At 55.2% G+C, this 24083-nt stretch overlaps 1 protein-coding gene across 3 annotated transcripts in view; it reads right to left on the bottom strand.

Annotated features, from left to right (window-relative positions):
- Positions 1-24083, bottom strand: part of GNG7 (G protein subunit gamma 7) — a 125902-nt gene that overhangs the window by 3307 nt on the left and 98512 nt on the right. For 2 of the 3 annotated variants that reach the window (XM_055344571.1, XM_055344572.1), the window contains exon 3: positions 3111-3229. In XM_055344571.1, the coding sequence (XP_055200546.1) occupies positions 3111-3191 (81 nt within the window). In that variant the 5' untranslated portion in view covers positions 3192-3229. Of the gene's footprint in view, positions 1-3110; positions 3230-16674; positions 16772-24083 lie in introns of all 3 variants that reach the window. The other variant, XM_055344573.1, reaches the window with a different exon arrangement.

Here is a 24083-nt window from a genome sequence, read left to right as displayed (position 1 = left end):
CACACGTTGCCCCAGGGATGGACCCGAGCCCATGACGCTCAGGGAGGGAACCAGACACAGGAGGCTCCACCGGGTGTGTGTCCACATGTGTGACACATCCAGGACAGGCTCCTCCACAGATGGGAAGGGGGCTCGGGTGGGTCTGGGCTGGCGGGGTGGGGTGGGGAAGGGATGGGGCTTCTTTTTGGGGTGATAGAATGTTCTGGAACAAGATAGAGGTGGTGGTTGCAAAACACGAATGTGCCATCGCTGCTGGTGATTAGTTTTATATTAGGTGTGTTTTACCACAATTTTAAAAAGATCAAAGAAGAGACTGAGTCTCCTTTAGCAAGGATAGCCCAGATTTTGGACAAAAAGGTCAGGGAGAGACAGAGGCCTCTTTAGGATTCAGACCAAGACTCCATTCCCACCCGAGACAGGAGGGCCCAGGAAGAGCATGTCTGAACCTCAGAGGGGCAGCCAGAGCTGGCTGGGGCCCAGTGACCTGGGTGAGGGAGCTGACACCTAGGGGCACCTGCATGGGGGTTCCCAGAAGAGGAGGGGGAGATGCAGGGAGGGGCCACTCAGCCCCTGGGAAGGCCAACACAGGGACATCACAGCAGAGGGCATGGCCCAGGCCTGCACACCGTCCTCCAGCGTGTGCATCCAGGTGTGTGGTAGGCACTGGCCCACTCCGCTCCCTGCCAGGCTAGGCTGGGGGCTGGGTGCTGGGGTCCAGGGGTCCTGGGCCTGGGTGAAGGGGCCCCTGGGTCTCCTCTCCCATGGCGGGAACTGTCAGAGGAGCTCAGGCCCCTGCTCTCCCACCTGCAAGGTGACAAGAGGAGCAGCTACGTGGGCGTGAGAGGGTAAGACAGGCAGGGGTGAGAACCTTCCTTGGGTCTGTGGTCTGGGGCCCTCCCTGTTCTCCTGAATGCCAAGGCTACCCGACTTCGTCCCCAGGGCTGCCCAGTCTGCAGGCTGGCCTCTGGGTTCATCCTGGGGACACTCCTGCCCACAGACAGTGACAATTGCCACTGTCCTGTGCCTGTTGGCCGCTCCCAGGGCCACCGCCTTGGATGAGCCTGTGGAGCTTGGTTTCTAGAGTTGTATTTGGAAAGCAAGCCTCCAAAACGACAAAAATAGCCCCTGGACCCTGGAAATAACCGATGCTGTGGCTTGGGCATGTGGCCCCCTGCTCGCACCCCCGGCATCAACAGGAAGGCCCTGCCCAGAGGGCAGGGCCACAGCCGTGCCCGCCTCCCTGCCCCTCGCCAGGCCATGGCCCGCTGGCCTTTCAGATGTGCCGATGTTTGTGGTTCGGGTCGCCTCAGGCGGGACTGGGGTGGGGAGGGTGGGCCCCGTCCTGCCCCCTCCTCCCGACGACGTTCAAAGGGGCGGCGGGACTCCTCCAGAACATCAAACGGGGTGGGATGAATCACGCTCTCCGCCAGGGCTGGGGCCAAACCGGCTCGCTACAGTAAAACCACTTCAACCGAGGTTTTCAAGGCTTTCTCTTTCTTCAGCCTGAAGGAATGCTTTGAATGCTCAGAGTTCTGGAACATTGAGACACCTCATGGGAGCCGCCCCCACCGACTCGGGGGGCTGCAGGAGCCCTCCTACCCGCCCGCTGGGCTGGAGGCGCACTGCTTCCCACTCCCATGCACCGGGCTATCGGTCAGGTGTGAGTCCGTCAGGGGGCTGGGCTGCCCCCAGCAGGGACCAGGGAGTGGCAGGTGCTCAGAAAATCGACATCTGAACAACTCTGTGGGGTTGATGTTTGATTTTATGTGTCCACTTGGCCGGGACACAGTACCCAAGTATTTGGCCAAACACCAGTCTAGATATCACTGGGAAGGTCATTCTTATATGAGATTAACATTTATTTTTTTTTAAAGATTTTATTTATTTATTCATGTTAGTCACACAGAGAGAGACAGAGAGGCAGAGACATAGGCAGAGGGAGAAGCAGGCTCCATGCGGGGAGCCCGACGTGGGATTCAATCCCGGGTCTCCAGAATCGCGCCCCAGGCCAAAGGCAGGCGCCAAACCGCTGCGCCACACAGGGATCCCGAGATTAACATTTAAATTGGTTGACTCTGAGTAGAGAGATGAGCCTCTAAATGCAGGTGGGCCACATACAATCAGTTGAAGGCCTTTCCGGGAAAGGGAGTCTGCCTCCAAGTGGCCTTGGGGATTCAATCTGCAGTGTCAACCCTGCTCTGGGTCTCCAGCCTGCCCTGCGAGTTTCTGACTTGCCAGCCCCCACGGTCGTGTGAGCCAATTCCTTAAAAATACCCCTTGCTCTCTCTCTGCACGTCCTAGTGGCCCTGCTCCTCCGGGGAGCCTTGACTGGCCCCAGGGGTAGCCAGAGCGGGGCCACGGCAGATGCAGAAACCACCTGGGTCTCTCCAGGGAGTCTCCCGGCCGCGTGAGAGCTGGGGCGACCACCTGTTGGAGGTGCCTCGACATCCTTTATTGAGTGGACATGGGGGTGATGAGGTGATGAGGTGACCCCTTCCTCATGTGACGAGGCCACGACTAGACCGCTGGCCCCTGCAGAACCGATGGCCCAACCAGGCGCTATTGTACTTTGTTTTTGGGTCTCTGGTCCCTGATGGGTTAAGTGTGAGCGGGAACTGCTTGTCCTTTTTCTTTTTTTAGCATAAAAAGCAAACACACTTATTTCAAAAAATCCAAACAACGCAGAAGTGAAGAAAGCAGCCGGCAAAGAGCCCTGGGTCCTCCCTTCTCTGGACCACGTCTCTAGCTTCTGTCTGCATCTGCTGCAACAGGGCGCCAGGCTGAGCCTGGCAGACCAGCGGGCAGGAGACGAGAAAGTCTTCCCTGGGGCCCTTGAGGGAAGGACTCCAAGAGCTGGGGGTAGGCTCGGCCCTGCCTCTGGTCCCACTGCAGTGACAAGGCACTGTGGCACGTTGGGTGGTCACAACAGCCCAGGACACATTTTTTTGTATCAGCTGGGTCTTTCCATTGAGGAAAGGGAGGCCCAGAGAGGTTAGGGAGTAGCCCAGGTCGCACAGCAAGGGGCATGGCTGGCACGCAGCCCCTGCTCTTGAGCTGGACCTCGGTGCATGGGGTCTCTTCCCTCCTCCACCCACGCCCGACCAGCTCACCTTGATGCGCTCGATGCCAGCTTCGATGCGGAGCTGCTCCACCAGCTTCCGGGCCTGGGCTATGTTGTTAGTGGCTGACATTGTCTGCCATCAGCTCTGGGCCCCTGTTGTTCAGAGAGCTGCGGGGGGGAAGCAGATGGACGTGAGCTGGCTCGTGAAGCCCCAGGCCTGGACCTGAACAGCAGTGGCCATTGTCCCTGGTTGAGGTGAGGGTGGTGGGAGGCTCAGTTGAGCTGTCTCCCACAGTCTCTGTCCTGTGCTGGTTGGGGGTAAGTGCTCCCTGGATGTGACCACCAAGCATTTCAGGACAGTCATTGACATGTGGATGACTCAGAACGGACTCATGGGGACACAGTTGCTGACCTCTGCCCTGTTCCATGGCCCCCCAGTGCCACTGACACTGAGCAGGGTCACTCTCTGGGGTGTCACCCTTCGATGCCAGGATGTCCCAGTTGTGATGGCCACAGACGTGCCCAGATGCGGCCAAGTTCCCTGGGGCAGAGTCGTCCGGGTGAGACTCTGGCTGTGGACCAAGGCAGGTCACCTGGGAAGCACCTGTGTGCTGTGCGTCCTGCATCTGGCATCCCTTCCTTCATCAGTGAGCTCATGTGCCCAGCAAACTGTCCCGGAGAACAGCCCCCCACGTGCCAGGCACTTCTCTGAGAACCAAGCTGAGGGGGAAGCCCGTGGCTCCTGCCTGTGTGGGTGGCTGGTTCTGACTTCCCATCCCAGGGCCAGCCGTCCCTGGGATGCAGCCAAGCAGCATGACCCGGGCTCCCACAGGAGGCTGCCTGGGGCAGGGCAGGAGCACGAAGCACTGGCTCCTGCCTCTGGCATGGGAGAGGCTTCTGGGGGTGGGAAGGGGGTCACCAGTGAGCAAAGGGAGCCCACTTGGTTTTGCAGGTTTTCCAGAGCTTTCTGACATGCTCACATGGCTGGGACAAATGACCACAGACTAAGGGGCTGAAAGCAGCAGAAATTTGTTCTCCCACATTCTGGAGCTTAGCTGAGATCCAGGTGGGGGCAGGGCTGGGCTCCCCCTGAGAGGGTCCAGGGAGGGTCCTTCCTGCCTCTTCCAGTGGCTGCTTTGGCCACGGTCCTTGGCATTCCTTGGCTGTGGCCACAACACTCAGTCTCTACCTGTCCTCACATGGCCTTCTCATAAGGACACCTTCATCCAGTACCATCTCTTCTTGATTAATTGCATTTACAAAGACCCTATTTCCAGTTAAGGTCCCTGTTCCGAGGTTCTGTGGACATGAATTTGGACGCTCCTTGAGTGTAGATGGTGTGCTCAGAGCAACCACACAGCAACAGGCAAACGATTCTGGATAAGCCTTCTTCCTGACCCCAAGGAGCCCTCCGCCAATTCTCCCAGGACCGTTGCTCTGTGGAGGGGAGTGCTTGCTGCTTTTATCGACCAGAGAACACCCAGTGGCCTGCTCGCTCCCCCGCACCTTCAGGAAATGGGTGTCATGCCTAGCAGTCCTTGGCAGGTCCGAGTGCCTCCCCACCTGCTCGCTCACCGAGAAGACCAATCCTTTATTGCTCCAATGATTCTGGCTTTGCTATGGTTTGGGGTGACCTATTTTCTTTCCCAAATATTTTTATTAATTTATTTTAAAATTAAATTTAAACTGCTGAGATGCCTGGGGATTCACATGCAGTTGTAGGAAATAACGGAGCCCGTGTGCCCTTTGCCCGGTTTTCCCCATGAAAACATCTTACAAAACTGCAGTCAGCATCACGGCTGGGAGGACCGTGGGGCGCCTCCATCCACAGGATCCCTCCTGCCCCAACCCACCCCCAGGCCCCGGCGACCACTGATATGTTTTCCTTTTCCAAACTTCGGTCATTTGGGGAATGGTGTATAAGTGGAACCGAATGGCCATAACCTTTATGGGTTGGCGTTCTCCCCGCGGGGCCCGATCCTCTGGCGACACATCCAGGCTGCTACGTTCATCGCCAGCTGTCTGCCGAGCAGTGTTCCCCACCTGGACCGGCCGCAGTGCAGTAGTTCTACCTTTTGGCTCTCACGGATTCAGCTGCCACAAGTCGTGCGCAGATTTGTGTGCAAACACAAGGCTTTATTTCTTTAAGATAAACGCTGAGGGATGTAACTGCTTGTTCAAGTTTTAGAGAAAATGCGAAGCTATTTTCCAGAACGGCTGCACCATTTTACAATGCACACCAGCAGTGTATGAGGGGTCTTAATTTATTTTCATAAATCAGCTGTGCACATTTTCCCCGTGTTCCTTAAGGTGATGAAAATCCTACTTCCCCTGAGGTCTTCATTTAGTGAGGTCTAGCATAAGGGTTCTAACACGGGGGATCCTGCCCCCCTGAGGATGCTGAGCACCATGACCGGGGGTGCTCCCAGCACCGAGGGGTGGGGGCCAGGGATGCTGCTCAGTCCCCACCATGCTCAGGGCACCCCCAGAGGATGACCCGCCCTGATGTCTACAGCGTCCAGGCTGAGGAAGCTCCCAGGAGGACCTGAACAGGCATCAGGGCCTGAGGTCAGGAGTCTGGGAAGACACTCAGTCGGTAACAAGCAGCACTCTGTGCTCTGTCATGGTGCAGCGTGCACAGTCTGCCTCGTGGCCACCAGAGCCAGGGAGCTGCAGAGTAAAGGCAGGTCTCAGGTTTTCTCCCTGCCTCCCTCCCTTCCTTTCAGTTTCAATAATTTATTTAAGTAATCTCTACACCCAGTGTGGGGCTCGAACTCACAACCCTGAGATCAAGAGTTGCATGCTCTTCTGACTGACCCAGTCGGGCGCCCCAGGTTTCAGATTTTCAAAAACATATTCTATTTAGCAATAAAAAAACAAAACCAAACACATGCTGCTGATACCCACAGGACCTCGAGTGGATCTCCAGCCAGTTATGTCGAGTGAAAAAAGCCAATCCTCAGAGGTTATGTCATGTGTGCTTCCATTTATAGAACACCTTTGAGATGATGGAACTGTTGGGATGGAGCATAGATTTGTGATTGTGGGGGGTGGGAGTGTAGGTGTTGGCAGGAGGGGGCTCCTCGTGGCGCTGGACACGTGGACTGCCCTGAAGGTGGCTGTGGGTTCTTGCCCCTGCACATGTGATAACCTTGCACAGAATTTCATACAAACACACAAGTAGAACTGTGGCAATGGGATAAGGTAGGTGGACGGTATCAGTGTCGAAGTTCTGGTTGTGATATTGGCCATATTTCCACAAATGCTACCCCTGGGGAAATAGCGAGTGATACACGAACTTTCTCTGATTTGTTGTAACTGCATATGAATCAAAAGTGACCTCCATAAAAGTCTCAATTAGGAAAAAAAAAAAAACCCTTCCACACTGCCTGGCTCCCTGTCCCTTCCGGCAGACATCCAGCCCCTTTTTGGGTTAGAAAAGGCCTGAGTGTGTCTGTTCTGGGAGCACAGAGCCCACGTGTGGGTTTCCAGAGGGCTCTGATTCAGCAGAGAGCTTCAAAGCAGCCACAAAACATCCAACTCAGGGAAAACTGCCCTTGGTTGGGCTTACAAATACCTAAATTACTCAGCGCTAAATATAGATGTGTACAGAGAACAAACGGGCTGGCCCCATGGTGTGTTTTCCTTGGAAGGCCGGGGAGTCCTGTTCAGCATCCACACTCAGAAGTGCCCACCCAGGACCTAGGACCCCCACACCCGTGTGGCCACCCCAAACTGTGGCCTCCCTCTGAAGCATGAAGCCCCTAAGTGTGGGTGGCTTCCTGTTCTAGGCACAGAGTCCCGAGAGGCACCCTCTGCGCTGGGTTATAACCGTGGCCCCAGAGGACGGCCAGGGATGGCTGCACTGGGGGGTGCACATGCATGTAAGTGTATGTGTGTGCATGTGCATTGCACGTGCATGCATGTGCGTATGCATGTGCGTGTATGTGTGAGCATGTACATGTGCGTGCTGAGATGCTGGGACCAGACACTGGTTGCATCACCGCAGTGCATGCAGCAGACTCAAGCCTCATCCTGGCTGGTGTCATAGCCAGTCACTGACTCATGGCCCAGCCGTGGCCCCCAGGATTAGGCCAACTCCAGCAGAAGAGGCAGTGGCGCTGAGTCAGCCCAGGGAACATTCCTCACCAGTTTCTGCTCCGCAAGAAGCACGTGATGGCGTCGGGCGCTCGACCTGGCCGGACCTGCCTGGGCCCAGCAGAGCCTCACCAGCCCCGGGAGCCCAGGACAGCCTTGGCAAGCTGGGGGGCAGGAGGGAGGGGATGGGGAGGTGGGTCACAGTCCTGACTCCTGGGTCTGCCCCTGCTGAGGGGCCTGTGGGGCATGGCTTGGGGTGAGGTTCACCAGGCGCTGCCTGGCCTCTGTGGCAAGGGCCAGGAAGCCACCATGCCACACATAAAGGGGCTCCTGCACAAGACTCACGTGGGAATGTGTGAAAGGCAAGGACCACTGAGCTCCCCAGCCCTGGGGTACATTGTGAAGCTCTGGTGATCATAAAGGGAGGGCAGTCACCCCCAGATGGAACAGGTCTGACATGATACACATGGCTCCAGGGCACACAGGGTCAAACCAACCACGGGGAGGGGCAGATTTCTTCCGTGGTGGGCCACGAACACAGCAACGTGGGGAAACAGTTAGAATGGGGTCTCTCCCACCTGGCCCTGCCGACCTGGGGCCGGGTCATTCTCCATGGAGTGTCCTGGGTGTGTGTGTGGCTGAGCAGCACCCCTGGCCCCCACCCCCACATGCCAGGAGCACCCCAGTGTGACAACCACAGATGACCCCCCGACACCACGCAGTGTCTCTGGAGGGGCAGGATCATCCTCAGGTAAGACCCCCCAGGACACTGTGCTCTGTGACCATCTGACCCCTGAGGTCCCAGGATGCTGCACACACTTAGTGACACACCATGAGTGGGGGTGGCTCACAGATGCTGGGGTTACCTGATTTGTACCTTCTGACCCCTGAGGGTTTACTCTGGTGTCCAGCGTGAGCAGGGGTCAGACTCAATTTTTTCCCCCAAATAATTAATGCAGGGTTTTTCCAGCCTGAGCACTGCTGACATTGGAGCTGGGTCGTTCTCTGGGGGACGTCCTGGATGCTATGGGGGCTGAGCAGCACCCCCACATGCCAGGAGCAGCCCACAAATGTCCCCAGATATCACCCAGTGACCCAAGGAGGCACAGCTGCCCCTGGTTGAGAACCACTGGATTAGATCAGACCTTTACTTCACACCCAAAGAGATTCCATCTAAAGAGCCATAGAATAAGGAAGAAAATATACACAAGTTGGTAAAACTGCACAGGATACTTTCAGTCATGGGGAAGTTACGTTCTAGCAACTGAAGCAACAGAATGAATGGAGAAGATTAGCAGCTCTGATCTTAGTAAATATATAGAATTTCACGACAAACGCCAACTAATGTGGAAACCAAGACCACCGACCCAGGAAAGGCCAGGGCAACACATAAGCTGACAGGCGATCCCGTTAACATGCTAATAACACTTCGGCCGGGATGTGACACAGGGACTCACTGATGCAATTCTTCTAAGAAGTAACTTCTCTGGTAAAAAAATAACAAAACGGCCTCGTGAGCCACGGAGGGCAGCAGGCGGAAAGCACCTCGAGCTGCCCCTTTATTTCCTCACGATGCCAGGAAGGCCGGAGGAAGAGCACCACCTGACACACTCATTCCAGACTCCCTGGTCTGGTCACCCCGTCTCAGCCTCATAAACTGGACATCAAGGACTCCAAGGAGGTCCTCTCAAATCTCCCGCTTGAGCATTCATCACAAGGAGGGGGAGAACGTCAAAAGAAATACAAAAACTGTATACAGAGAGGTGTTTACAACTGTGTTATTTATAATAGCGAAAGCTCAGAACGAAACCACAACGTCCCGCTCTGCGACAGGGGAACGGCAAATTCATGGGATGTTTCCCAGGCGGAGCATTACGTGGCCATTATAAACAGTACATAAAAAGGCGGAGCACCGAGGAGGCGCATTCAAATGTTCAGTTATCTACCGTCGTGGCAAAATATACGTGGATAAAGGCAGACAGGGAACCTCAAAGTGACGATTTTAAGTCAGCTCTACACCCAACGTGGGGCTCGAACTCATGACCCTGCGATCAAGAGTCATACGCTCCACCCACTGAGCCAGCCCGGCGCTCTGCAAAGAGACAATTTTGCTAGTGATTGTTTTCATGACTTCCTTCAGTGAAACGCTTCCTGTTAAGGTATAATTTGCTTACAGTAAACTCTGTCCTTTTGGGCACACAGTCGGGGTTTTACAAACACATCCCGTCATGCCGCTGATACTGCCGTCTGGATGCAGGCTCTGTCACCCTAGGAAACTCCCCGTGTTGTTGTCTTCGTAGCCAGGCCCTGCAGCCCCTGATCTGCTCTCTCCTCGTCTAGTTTTGCCTCTTCTGGGAAGTCTGCAAACGGAGTCACAGTGTGCGGGGTCTGGCTCTGTCGCCTCCGCACGATGCCCTTGTGGTTTGCAGTGTTGCGGGGCCCACCAGCATTTGGCTCCTCTTCTGTGCTGTGTAGTATTCCGCTGGGGGCTGTGGTGGGGTTTGGTGGCCCACTCACCAACTTGGCGACCCCAGTGCTGCTGGTCATTGTGAAGAAAGCTGCGGGGAATGTCCACACACAGGGTTTGTGGGAGCCCACATTCCCACTCCTCCTGGGTGAACCCCGGTTGTGGGATCCCTACTTGCTTGGCAGGTGCGTGTTTAACTTTATAAGTTAAATATTTTCCAAACAGTTTCCAAAGTCACTGCACTGGTTTGTACTTTGAAATAATCACAGACAGGGAGTTGCAAAAATAGTACAGGGAGTCCTGTGTGCCCTTCTTGGGTGACATCCTGTACAACTGTAGGGTAACAACAAGCCGAGACACTGAGGCTGGCCAACGCCGTGGTCAGGGGTCACCAGGTCTCTCATAACTCATTCGTGAGCTGGATGGAATTTTTTCCCTACCTGTCCCTCCAGGAAGGCCTGGCCACCATCCCTGACCCAATGCCATGCCCCTTCCTCCCAAACTCTTCATGGAACTGGGCCGCCTGCCTGCAGGCCTGCCCCACGTGGCCATAAGCCCCACAGGGCTGACGAGGTTTGGCATAAATGTTTGTTGAGTGGATGGATGGGCAGACGAAGGTGAAAAAGTGTCACCAAATCGGTGGCAGCATTGGCAGAGAAGTCTGGGCTCGGCCTGCAAGGCTACAAGGTTGGCTGAATGCTTGTGTTGATCACATCCTAAATGTGCTTGGTCAATAGTGGGGAGTCCAGGGTCTCTTCCCACTCTGTGCCATGGACAGTGGGGCCAGATTATTCTTTGTGATCATTCTCCCATAGCACCCGCTCCGTGCCTGGAGCACCCCTGTCGTGACAACTACAGATGTCCCCAGACACTGCCCCAGGTCCCCGGAGCAGAATTCAAGTCCTTCATCGAAGTCCTTTATCAGAAGAAACTGCAGTCAAGAGAGGCTCATTTGGACAAAATGTAAAGTTCTTTTGGAACTGAAATGGTACTGAATGAAAACAGAAGCTTGTTTCAAAAGGGGTTTAATTTTCTTAGCATCCACCGACTCCCTGTGACTAGAAGTCACACGGGGGAGCTGCCCCTTTGAACTTAACCAACCATACTTTTGAAGTGGGTGAGGCTTCAGGTGTTGGAGAGGAGAGAAGTGGGTGCTGAGTGCAAGGTGGCAGACCTAAATTCTGCATGGATCCCAAAGCTGTGTGACTTTGGGAAAATTGCCTCCCCTCTCTGAGCTCCAGTGAACTCTGCCATCCTCAGAGCAACACTCCCTTCATGGGTCGGGCCTGGCAAACCTTTAGGTCCTCAAGTTCCAGTGCCAAGGAACGAGGTGCCCAGAGGCTGGCAGCCACAGACGAGGCCCTCTTTGAGGCACCTGTGACAAGTGCTAACTATAAACACAGCTGCCGGAGAAATGGAACCAAGGCAGGGTGCCCTGCACATCCTGTGCAAAGGTGGATGAGCAGGTTTCCTGGAAGCTATTGAGAAATCCTGCTCCGCGTGGAGCTGCTGCGCTGAAGTGGCCACTCCCCTCAGCCGCCCAGGGGCCGGGTGGGACAGGTGTCCCAAAGCCCATCTGGCTCCAGGGAAAGCTGGGCAGTGTGAAGTTGATCAGATTAAAAATAGGACTGGCTGACAACAGTGAGAGAGCCAGAAATTGAGAGCCCCAAACAATCCATTTTCTGTTGTCTGACTTAATGCTTGCACGTCTGCGTCCCTTCTGGGCCATGCAGCAGAGGCGAGGCTGGATCCTTTCAAGCTCTGCTATGAGCCCCCAGTCCATGATGCAGGCCATGCCCTGGCTACGTCTGAGCCGTTCTGAGTGTGATCAGAGGTGCTCTGGCCTCTGGGGACCCTCAGCCACAGAGCCCACTTGCCAAGACCCCAGAGCTTTCAGGTCTCAGAAGTGGGGTGATTCTCAGTCACCTCGTTCCAAGGGACAAAGGTGGCCACCAGGTCCTGAAGGTGCAACAGGCAGTACATGTCTGGAAGTGGGTTCACATCCCAGTTCTGCCCTGCCCTGGGTCTTAGCTTCCTCCACTGGAAAATCAGAGGGCTGTTCTAAAAGCTGAGAAGGGATCCTAGTTTGTCACCTGGTGGTTCTAAGATCCAGATGATCCATGTTAATTGCCTCCGCCTAAGGCACTTGGATTTTTGTTTTTGTTTTTAAAGATTTTATGTATTCATTTATGAGAGACACACACACACAGAGAAAGAGAGAGAGAGGCAGAGAAACAGGCAGAGGGAGAAGCAGGCTCCATGCCGGGAGCCCAACGTGGGACTCCATCCTGGGACTCCAGGACCACACCCTGGGCCGAAGGTGGGTGCTAAACCACTGAGCCACCCAGGGATCCTGCCACTTGGGTTTTGAATACAAACCTCCATCTGCAGGGTCTGGCTTACACCACAGTGGGCCAGGCCAATGTGGACAGGTTCTCCTGCTGAGGGCAACCAGAAAATCTGGCACATCTGCTTGAGGGCGCTGGAGGGTGATTAGTGAATAATTTGTAGCTAGGATCTGGGGGAAGACGGAAGCCCAGGAGTCTGGCTTTTTGGGTAACTTTTTTCCAGGATGGAAGGTTTGCTAAGAGGCCAAGTGACGCTTCCATCAGCCTTGTAATGCTGGCAGTACAGAGACTGAGATCCAGGGCCCTCCAAAGGGAGGGAGCTGGGCAAACTCCTCCTTGGTAGAAACTGAACAAAGCACTACAGTCTGAGCATAGGAAAAACTCAGGTGTGGGAACAACACAGGCAGATACCGTGCGTGTTTTTCTTGGGCATCTGAATGAATGGCATTTTTGGACTCGACTATATTTTAGACGGAATTTAATTTTACTGTCACTTCTACTTTAGGTGACATTACCTGAGAAAACGCTTCCCAAATAATCATGCAAAATCATGTGGTCCTAGCATTTATTACACACACAACAGGATATGGGTAAACAGGAAGCAGGAGGGCCCTTAAAGCAACTGCAGCTGAGTGCCAAATAAACTCAGTCCTCAGTACTGGACAGAAGTGACCCTAGCTTGCTGGCAGCCCCAAATGCCGGGCACAAGTAAACAGACACCATCTCTGGTGGAAAACAACATTAGCTTAGGATTCAAATGATTTCCACAAACAAGGCTGCAAGCACAATGTCTAGCACACAGCTAGCAATAACCAGGCATACAAGGAGATAAGATGCCACAAACGAAAACTAGCAGGAATAATGTTCCCGGCACTGGAGTTAACCGACGCTTTAAAATAATTGTGTTGATTATATTCAAGGAGATAAACAGGTGAGATTGGCATTTTAGCAGCACTGGACACTACGGAAGAAAGAAACAGTGGACATGTGCATGATGCCAATATCTGAAACTTAAGGACTCAATGGATGGAACAGTATTATTATTATTGTTATTTTTTTTTGGAACAGTATTATTAAGACAACTAAGGGGAACACTGGTGAGCTGGTGGACAGGTCAGGGGAAAACATCAAGAATGAAGCAGAGATGCAGAGGCGAAGGAAAGAAGGAAGAGAAGGTAAAAGACATAGAGAGAGAGAGAGCAGTAAGGCCTCGCACACATGTGACCAGGGCTCTGGAAGGAGAAGAGGGAGGATGGAACAGTGATAACAGTAGATGATTTCCCCAAACTCAGGATTAAACAAAACACTACTTTCAGCCACAGGTTCAAGAGGCCCTAAAACCTCAGGCAGGATAAACATCTTCAACAGCGACAGAGAAATAGCCAGTAAACCCATGAAAAGGTGCTCCCTGATTAGTCGTCAGGGAGATACGAATGAAAACCATAACGGGAGGCTGCTTCATCAGCTCAATGGGGGCAAAAATGAAAAAGACTGGCAACTGTATATATTGGGGATGGCATGGAAATGCTAAATAAATAAATAAATAAATAAATAAATAAATAAATAAATAAAGTCTTTCATGAGACACACAGAGGGAGGGGCAGAAACACAGGCAGAAGGAGAAGCAGGCTCCCCATGGGGAGCCTGATGCAGGACTCGATCCCAGGACCCTGGGATCATGACCTGGAGCTGAAGGCAAATGCTCAACCACTGAGCCACTCAGGTGCCCCATGTCACACGTTTCTGATGGGAGTGTAAAACAGTACAACTGCTCTGGAAAATGGGTTGGCAGTTTCTTAAGAGGCTAAACACATACCTAACCTATGACCCAGCAATTGTGCTCCTAGGGACCTACTCAAGATAAACAAAAACATACTTCCACAAAAGGACTTGTACGAGATGTTCATACGTCTTTATTTATAACAGCAAAAACTGGAAATGACCCAAATGCTCGCCAACAGGAGAATGAATAAACAAACTGTGCTAATTCATGCCATGAAATATGACAGCACAATGACAAAAAAAAAAAAAAAGAGAGCCTGCAGAGGAGAGGAGTCACACGTATGAATCTCAAAAATATTTTGTCAAGCAAAAGAAGCCAGACACCAGAAACAATCTATGTCCTGATGGAGACATCAACTTGTTGGTGTTCACAGGTGTATGTTTGTCAAAATTTGCCAAGCTGTATATTTAAATCTGTTCATTTTACTGACTCTGAATCACACCTTAATAAAATCAGTTAATTACAAAGCAAGCAAGCAAACATAAGCTGCTGGAGGGAAAGGGACCAACAATTAGGCAGACTCGGTGAAAACCAGATCTGGTGAAAAGAAACTTCAAGATTTAAGGTGAAATACAGACGTTTCGAGGCTAATAGGAACAGACTGCCTCTGCAGCAGACTCGCCTTGTTGAGGTAGAATAAAAGGATATTAGGGAAACATGAGCCCAGATGGGAGGGAGGAAATGCATGAAGGAGTGAAGGAACCGGGACAGAACCTGACAATATAACTTGAGGGCTCTCATGGAAAACTCAACAGGGAGCGGAAGCCCCTAGAAAAGCCTTGGCGCACCACAGGAATCACGAGCCGCCAGCTCCATATTCACCTCCAACCAGTTTTTCAACAGCTGTTCTGTGTGCCGGCCTTAAAAATTTTAGAATGTTCTTTTACATTATGCTATTTTGGTCATTGTGTTCCAGGACTGCAGCCCTGGGTGCTGCTTCAGGTGGCTGCTAGTAACTTTTTCTCTGGATTGTGTGACTTCACACACAGGAGAAACGAAGTCAGCATCTGAAAACTCCATGTGCACCTGCATCTGGCCCGGGCCAGAGGGAGAGACCCAAGGCTGGCTGAGCCCAGGGGCTTCTTGGCCCGCCAGGCCCTCCCCATGCTGTCCGCAGCCTAAGGCAGACCCCTGTGCCACCCCAGCAGGGGCACCGGCTCCAGTCTGCCCCCTAGCCATCCCTCCTTCCGACAGCTAGAGCCTGACCCTCCCCTAGCAGAAACCATAAGGGGCCCCTGCTCCCTCATAGAATCAAGTGCACGGTCCAAGCTTGGCACTCACTGTCCTCTGCCAGGAGTTCTTCCGCCAGCATGTCTCCTGCAACTGTGGCCCGAATGTGTCTCCCCAGATTCATGTAGAAATCCTTTTTTTTAATATTTTTTTTTATTTATGTATGATAGTCACAGAGAGAGAAAGAGGCAGAGACACAGGCAGAGGGAGAAGCAGGCTCCATGCACCGGGAGCCCGATGTGGGACTCGATCCCGGGTCTCCAGGATCACGCCCTGGGCCAAAGGCAGGCACTAAACCGCTGCGCCACCCAGGGATCCCTCATGTAGAAATCCTAACCCCAAGGTGATGGTATCAGAGGTGGGGCCCTCCTGAATGGGAGCAATGCCCTTAGAAGGGGCTAAAGAGACCTGAGTTCTCTTTTTCTACCATCTGACCCTACTCTCTGAGTGTGAGTGCTCCCCAGGTAATGCAATGGACCATTCCGGGTCTCCCTGTACAAATTCCCACGATGTGTGGGGACCTGTGCTTGCCCAGGGGATCAGTACTCCTGTCTGCCTGCCTCTCCTGTCAGGTCCTTGGGGATGGGGTCAATGTCTTTCTCCAAAATATCTTTTGTCCTGGACCCCTGAATCACCTTTCTAGGAGAAATCTCACCACATGACTTTTCTGCTTAAAACCATCCCCAAGCGAAATTTTAGAGAAACAGGACATGTCACCCACGTGGACTCAAGTGCCACGGGGCCTCCTATGTCTGGTTCTCTCCCTGAGTATCATGGGCTCAGGGTGTGTCCCCCGGGCGGCACATGGGGGTGCCTTGCTCCTGTTCAGGGCCGAGTGATATTCCATCATGTGTGCAGAATAACATTTTTAAGCAAACAGTTTTTACAACAAAAGGAAGAAAAAGGAAAGACCTCATCTTGCTGCTGTTGAAGCCAAAGCCAATGCTGTTTTCCTAATCAGAGCTAAAACCAATCAACAGCTTGCCAGACCTCAAGTGCAAAATGTAAGATTTGTGTTTTTGGCGGGTGAACAGAAACACAGAGCGCTAGTCGGCATGGGGTGCTGTGATGGCATGCAGACCCAGTCCTGGGCATACCTTGCTCTTTGAGCCCCGGCTTTCTCATCTGTAAAATGTGGAGGTGGAGAAGAGTTTGATTTATTATATAGCTTACGTAAAGATGGGTGCACCTGGGGTTGTAGTCTGTTGAGTGACTCTCAGTTTCAGCTCAGGTCATGATTTCAGGGCCATGAGATTGCCCCATGTGCTCTGTGCTCAGTGAGGAGTCTGCTTGGGATTCTCTCTCTCTCCCTCTGCCCCTCCCCCCTAATATAAATAAATAAATCTTTTTAAAAATGTCATTTATTTATTCATGAGAGACACACAGAGAGGCAGAGACACAGGTAGAGGGAGAAGCAGGCTCCCTGCAGGGAGCCTGATGTGGGACTCGATCCTAGGACCCCGGGGTCATGACCTGAGCCGAAGGCAGATGCTCAACCATTGAGCCACCCAAGTGCTCCTAAATAAATAAATCTAAAAAAAAAAACAAACAAAATAGATGGTGCAGCAGCTCCGTCCTATGTAAGCCATGCACACGGGAAGCTCAGTCGGATACCTTCACGTACACCATACCTTCACGTACACCTGTGAAACCATTACCTTCCTAGGATCATGGACGCATCTCTCACCTCTGGAGGCGCTGCGTTTCCCAGCTTCTCTTGCTGCTCAGAGGCCAGGCGCTTTCTATTTGTTCTGACCTCACCTTGTGGATGGGGCGTCAGAGGCCTGGAGACAGGCAGAGATGTGTGCAAAGTCACCCACCAGCAACTTGCAGAAACGGCAATAAAGAGTACTAACAGTCCCTATCATCCGTGAGGGCCCTGATACCGGGCACCAGAATTAGTGTCCCCACTTTTTACACATTTGGAAGCTAAGGCTCACAGATATTTGTACGTTAATAACCTTCCTGACATCACATGGCTGGTAGAGATTGGAAGGGTTCGAATGTAATTCCCAAACCAGGACCCACCGGGAGAAGAGACCCAGGGGCAGCCTGGCCCCGTCCCACCACACTGCCCTGTCCCCTCCGTGCCTGTCCCCCCGGCACCCAGAGGCAAGCTTCGAGGTCAGGGCTGGCATGGGCTTTGTATCCTCCACGGCTCCCTGTACTCGGCAGAGGGCTTAGAGGGTAGGACCTACAGCACTCCTGGTCTGAGGGTCGGCGGTCCCAGGGTTCTAACACCCACAGCAGTCCCAGGAGCCTCAGGACCACTTCTTCCTTTGGGCAAGGACTGGCCACTGTCCGTGTTGCAGAGCACTGCAGATGTTGGGGGACCTGGGGCGGGCAGCCCTGCCGGCTACCAGGTTCCGAGAGAACCCTGAGTGAGATTTAATGATCAAATGTCTTAGCTTTGTGCTTCCTGCCGAGTGGTGGTGTGTAGGCGAATCCGGGACTCTGAGTCCTGGGAATATTTTCCCAAGGACGAGAGCACACTTCCCTGCCAGCTTCCGACAGGGCTGCCTGTGTGAGCCTGAGAAACCTGTGCGTTCCTCGGAAGGCGTGTCGCTCCCGCACCCCGTGGGGGACCCTGGAGAAGGCTTCCCAGGATCTTATTTCTCCTCCTCGGCCCTCCTGACACAGGCTGGCTGTGCTGCAGCTTTCCTCTCTGAGTCAGACGGAGTAACGGGCACCAGAGGCTGCAGCTTAGGCCCAGATGTCGTAGCAGGCGCTGAGAGGTCATTCAGACCCTGTGTCTGGCCAGTGCTTAGCGTGATGGTGTCTGCACTGCCCAAAGGGGATGCATGGCCAGCAGGTACCCAGGACCCGCTGGGGTGGCCCTGGCCCCTGTGGGGATCTGGGGGCTCTGAGCCGCTGGGCAAGTGGGTCTGCACACATGCCTGGGCTGTCTGTCCTCTCGGGGGAGCTGAGGCAGCCCCTCTGGTCAGCCTGGGCGACGCCTCCACCCTCAGAGGTGTTTTCCAGCTGCACAGGAAACAATGACAGCCAGACAAAAATGCCGGCGATCCCTCTGAATTCCACACATAGCTCTCATAGCTGGGGAGAGCGCCACTCCCAGCCTGCTCTGGGAGCCTGCACCCCAGCGGCCTGGGCTGTCTTCTTACCAGAAGAGGAAGAATGCTGTGCCAGTGGAGGCTTCTGAAAGTTGGCGGGCTGGGATGCGTAGCAGGAAAAGAATGTGAAAAATGTGCCTGGTGGGGCAGCGGCCAGGAGGCAAGGGCCTTCGAGGAGCGAGGAGCGAGGCTCGGGGTTCTGGTGGCCTGAGGGCGGTGCAGCCCAGAGCGGCTCACAACCCCTCCTGGTGCCTGAGGCCCAGCACCCACCCGGTTTAAAAAGAGGAAGGTCAGGGAGGAGGTCTGGGCTGCTGGGGTACGTTGTTTCTGCACCCAGTGGGCTCGGGCTTCAGAGAGCTGCCTGCAGGCCGACTCCGACACCGGGCACACGGAGCTGGCCGGCTGGTGGGAGGCTGCTGGGGGCGGGGGAGGCGTCTCGTGTGACCAATTCTGGGCGTTGAATGTTCACTGATAGTCCTGGGACCCCGCGGGGAGGCCTGTCTGTGTCTTTTCTGCAAGGTGCAAATTCTCCAGGCGCGGGATTCCAGAGGCAGGCCCTAGGCTAACTCCCACGCCGGGAAAACAAGACCGGGTGCTGATGGCACCGGAAGACAAAGTGAGCGGGGTTCAGGCGTCAGCCCTCCTGGTAATCCACCACTCAGCCATGCCGTGTCTCCCACACAGACACGTCTTCCGGAAGCAGGTCTGGGGGAAGGTGGGTCAACGAGCCCTGGATCTCAGATGGTGAGTGTTCCAGCAGGACCACTATGGTCCCCGAAGCCCCAGGGCAGCCCTCCTCAGAGCCAGGGGCTGTGTGCCTGTTGGAGAGATGAAACAGGTGGGGGGCATCCCTCTACGATGACCCCCAGGGACTGCATGTAATCTCTTGGCTGTGAGTGTGGGTGGGATCCAGACCTACCACGGTAATGTTGCTCCAGGCAAAGGTCCTGCACTGGCTTTAAGGAAGGGAGATTGCCCGTGGTGGGCCTGATTTAATCAGGTGAGCCCTTAAAAGGGAGGAGAAATGATCTGAAGCTTGAAAGGATTTGGTGCAGGAAGATCCTCTGTTGCTGACTCTAAAGATGGGGGGTGCTAGATGGAGCAAGGAATGGGGGCAGCTGCTAGGAGCTGAGAGCCAGCAAGGGCATGGGGCCCCCCGTCCTGCATTCTGGAACAATCTGAATGAGCACAGAAGACCTCAAGCTCCAGATAAGATTTTGACTTCGGCCTGGTGAGATCCTGAGCAGAGAAAAAAGCAAAGCACCAGGCACGCCACATCTGACCTCTAACCTCCGGACCTGGGGGTCAACCTGTGGAGTCACTGGGTTTGTGAGTTTGTTACACGGCACAGGGCTGGTCTCAAGGCCCAGGCGAGGTTGGAACAGGGCCTCCGGGCTGTTGGGGGGTGGTGGGGCTTCCTTCTAGCACTCTCTGTGCAGGACATGGGTCCCACAGCCCAGGATCGTCCCAGTTGGCATTCGCTGCTCACAGCAGAGTGTGGACACCACACTCAGTGTGCTGCGTTCATGACTTCTGACATTTTTCCTCTGAACCTCCTGGAGATGTAGGCCGAGCATTAAAACCAGGGGGGTTCCCAGCAGCACCCCACTAGTGGCCGAAGCCATCCCTGTGGCCCCAGTAAACGGGCATGAGTGTGAGTGCATTTCATCTCCTGATGGCAAAGCCTTGCCACGCCTGGCCCAGAGAGCTCAGCGGCTCCCCGGTGGTCCTCTCATGGGGCCGCCGGGCTTGTGGGGCTGGTGCTGGGGGGGTCAGAGCCCTGGGTAGGTGGCCTCAAAGGGGGAGGTAGGGGCAGTGAGCTGGGAGGGCAAGGGCAGGCGGCACAGTGACCCCTCATCTTCAGGGAGAACAGACACAGTCTTCAGTTTGCTTTAAAACTTCTGGAACGGATGACTTGATAGCCCACAGAGCTGCTGAATTTGTCCCTCCTGGGCCCGACAGTGAGACCCTTGCCCCTGCCGACCATTAAATGGAAAGGAAAAACCCCAAACCCTCCAAAACACTACCCTGCAGCCAGATTCTGTTTGGGGGGCTGAGAACAATGCTGGGAGGGGGTACGCAGCCCCCACCCCCCACCTGCCGGGGGAGGACTGTTGCTGGGTACACCACATGCAGGAGAGACAGGGTGTTGATGTCGACGGAGGAAAAAAAATCCCAAACCAAAACAAAGGGAGACAGAGGAGGGGGAGAGGAGGCTCTGAGGTGCCGACAGAACACGCCGCCCCCTCGCAAGGTGTGCAGATGGCGGCGGCGCATTTACCTTGATCAACGTACATTTCCTGCACGTTCTCTGCATGCGTGAGGCCCTGGCTCTGCACACCTCCAGGGAGAGCCTGCACTGTAGCGCATGTCATGAGACCTCCTAGAACCGGGACCCCCACCCAGGGGTGACGGTGTCCCCAGGGGACACAGGGTGGTGTCCTGGGACATCTGTGGCCCTCACAACAGGGGGGTGCTCTTGGCACTGCAGGAGTGGGGCCAGAGATGCTGCTCAGCCCTCCACAGTGCCCAGGACGCCCCCTGTGAAGGCGACCTGCTCAGAACGTCAGCAGTGCCAGGGCGGGTGGGAGAGACCCCACCCCATGCGCACAGCAGGCTCTGGATATCGTTGCGAGAAAGCGGGGGGGGGGGGGTAAGGGCAAGTGCCTCAGGGTGTCTGCAGCAGCTGGGCTGGGGTCACGCCCCAGTCCCTAGGGGCATGCCAACAGTGAGGATCTGCGAAAGGCACTCAGGCGTGTCAGCATTTGCACATCCATCTAGGCAGACACAAAACCTCTCAGATCTCCCAAGCCTGGTCTCTGCCACCCACCTCCGAAGTCGCTCTGGGGCTCCAAGCACTGGGTCCCCCCACCCCCTGGCCTGTGGCTTCTCCAGGGTCATGGTCCCCCTGGCCTGCTGTGGGGTGGGCGGCCACATGAGGGCCTCCTCTGAGCCTCTGTGCACCCGTGACCTCTTGGTGGGATGGGGGGGGCAGGGAAGCTCTAGCTGGGATTTTGCCAGGTAGACATTTCCCAAGAGAAGCCACGGACCCTCTGGAAAACAGTGTCTCATGACTCTCCCTGTCAGCCTGGTCCTTTTGTGCCCGGGCTAAATCGGTCCCCCAGGCAGCTATATTTAGAAAGGGCTGGGGACTCGGGGATGAATGAGGCGTCCACAAGCGAGGGAAAACAGCGCTGCAGGGCACGTGGGCGCTGCCTGGGGCCGGGAGCGCAGAGCCCAAGAATGAGCCGGCCTGTGGGCGCGGGCAGTGACCAAGGGTGACGATGTGGCTGATGCGGGAGCAGAGGAGAAGGCTCCCTCTGTCACCCGGAGGATGACTGCAGTCATGTGAGGGTTTGCAAGCTGGGGACGACGGGGCCAGGACGCTGAGCTCCCATGGCTCATGGCACTCCTGCTCTTGGCTTCCGAGCACCGAGGAGATGCCGTCACCCCGGCCCCACGAGGGGCAGGGAGGCGGGGGGCAGAGTGGAGTGGAGGGCAGACCCAGCCTTCCCACCTTGGTTCAGGCAGGTCCTTCTCCCCCTGGGCCCAGACAAACTCCTCTGTCCCCTACAAAGCCCTGGGAAGGTCATCCCCTGAGACACCCCTGATTGGCCATCGGAGCACAGCCAGAAAGCCCTCCTCCGGGAATCCAAGCTCTGTGTGCGTTCCTTGGGCCCGTGATGCACTCCCTGTGGTCCTGTCCCAAATTACTACCAACTTGGTGGCTACACATACATATTCTCTGACAGCTTTAGAGGTCAGAAATCTGACATGAGCCTCCCAGGGTAAAACCCAGGCGCGGGCAGGATTGGTCACCCCTTGTCCCCCCGGGGCCCCAAGGAGACCCTGCCCCCGCACCTTCCAGAGGTGCCCCCTCCCGGGCCTGCAGCCCCTCCTCTGTCCTCACCGCCAGCAGCACGAGTTCTGCACATCTCTGGGACGCCTACCCTCTGCCTCCCTTTCAGGAGGACCTGGTGAGGACGTTGGGCCCCCTGGGAACCGAGGGTCACCCCCACCTTGGCGGCCCTCATTACTCCCCATTGCCAGGTCCCCTCTGCTGTGGAAGGCAATGTATTCACGGGTTCCAGGGACCAAGACAGGGATTCCTGGGCACCTCAACCCCTCTCCGCTCTACAGAAGGGGGACAGCCTGTCCAGGCACATACGCAGAGGCTGTGCCTCGGACCCAGGCCAACAGTGGCAGCTCCTGGCTTTTGGGCTCCGGGGTTGCTGGCCAACACCCAGCTCCTGAAGGCTCTGCACTGCACCACAGAGCTGTCAGTGGTTCCCGGGCATCTGTGAAGTCCCCAGGGACGTCCCACTCCACCTTTAATGTTGCTGGAAAGTCCTGGGATGAAGCAGACCCAGAGGGGCTCTTCCTAAGGGCTGGCCATACTTAGGGGCATTCTTCATGTTAAAAATAAAGAACTGCAGAAACTAAGAGCCAATACTGGGATGGACTGAACAGTTTCCGAGACTTTCCTGGTGTGGGGGACGCAGAATCTAAAGTGGGGTCTTGCTGGGAGTGACTGCCCTCCACAGCACCAGGGTCACTTTGTGCTATGGTCGTCACATTGAAGCGTGAGGCCAGGGATGCCCCCACAGTGCCCGGGATGCCCTGAAGAGAGGGCCCCAGCCCAGTGTTCACGGTGCCAGCGAAGGAACTCTGGTCTGGGAATATTCGGCCCCAAAGGCAGCTTTCCCATGAAATCTGTGTGCTGTTCAAAGGAGCAGCCCAGCTCACAGCACCTGCTCCTGGTACACACCCTGAGTCCTTGGTGTCCAGGTTAGAACTCCTGAGGGACCCCAGAAGCCCACATGGTGCAGACAGGAAGGCCTGGGGTCAAATGTTGGGGTGCCTCTCTGCACTATAGCAAAGCGTCAGGATGTCTGCATGGAACCCCCATTCAAGCGCCAACCCACATGGGTCCAGATGGAAGCATGACCCCCAAACACAGGTGCAGCCCAAAATGCAAGTTCCAGCCAGTGCAGGCAGAGGGGAGGGCTTCGAGGCCCCAGCTGAGGGCCTGCTGGGTACACTCATCCGAGGGCATGGACGGGGGGATAAAGGAGCCACATCAGCCACGTGGTGCTAAGAGTGGGGTTTTGCTCTCTTACAAAACCTTCCAGAGAGGACAACCACAGTAGCCATGGGCCCCAGCGACTGGAAGGGAGGGATCTCAGTGTCTGGGTGCCGACTGGTGGCTGTGGGGTGCTGGGCACCAACTCCGGGTTTGTGGGAAGCCTCTTCTGAGAGTGAGTTAATCTCCACTCCCAGTGGCCTCTGCCCCAAGATGAGGTTTCGATGACCCGCGCGGAATTTCTAACAATGAGATCGAGTGTCTGGTTCTGCTCACGCTGACATCCCCTTTCTCAACCGTCCAAATTCCATTACGCCTTTTCTTGTTACTGCAGGAAGGCAGCCAAGCCCGGGGCTGCCCAGGGACTGCTGAATCTCCCGTGACTCTGGCTGGAAGGGGAACTGCGGCTGCCTGGGGGGCTTGGTGCCCCAGCCCTCAGAGTCTCCGCAGGACCGAGGAGACCGGCACACAGGAAGTGGAGTTTGGCACAGAACCCACGAGTGCGATCTTGTGGGATCCACAATGGGGCTTCCGTAGGGCAGCCAGTGCATTGTCTGGTGGAGCCTCCTGCACTTGGGTCCCCACCTGTGAGATCTTCCTTGCTGCTGTGGCAAAGTGCGGCTGTGTTTAGAAGCCCATGTGGCAAGGAGCTGTGGGTGAGCCCCAGGAGCTGACGGCAGCCCCAGCTGACAGGCAGCACGCACCCGGGTGCACAGTCCTACAGCTGCACCCGGAGGGAGCTCAGGGGTGGGGTCTTCCCCAGGCTCCAGGTAAGGGTGCAGCCTGGCTGACACCTGGATGGTGGCCCTGTGGGAGTCTAAGCAGAAGACCCAGTTAGGCTGTGCCCAGATTCCTGACCCACAGAAACTATGGGAGAACGCGTGGGTGGCGTTGGGGGTAACTTGTTATGTAGCATCACTAACTAATACAGCACAGGAGTGT

The sequence above is a fragment of the Nyctereutes procyonoides genome, unplaced genomic scaffold, assembly GCF_905146905.1.
Source record: "Nyctereutes procyonoides isolate TBG_1078 unplaced genomic scaffold, NYPRO_anot_genome, whole genome shotgun sequence".
In the NCBI taxonomy this organism is placed as follows: domain Eukaryota; kingdom Metazoa; phylum Chordata; class Mammalia; order Carnivora; family Canidae; genus Nyctereutes; species Nyctereutes procyonoides.
This window is presented reverse-complemented; position numbering and strand designations above follow the sequence as displayed.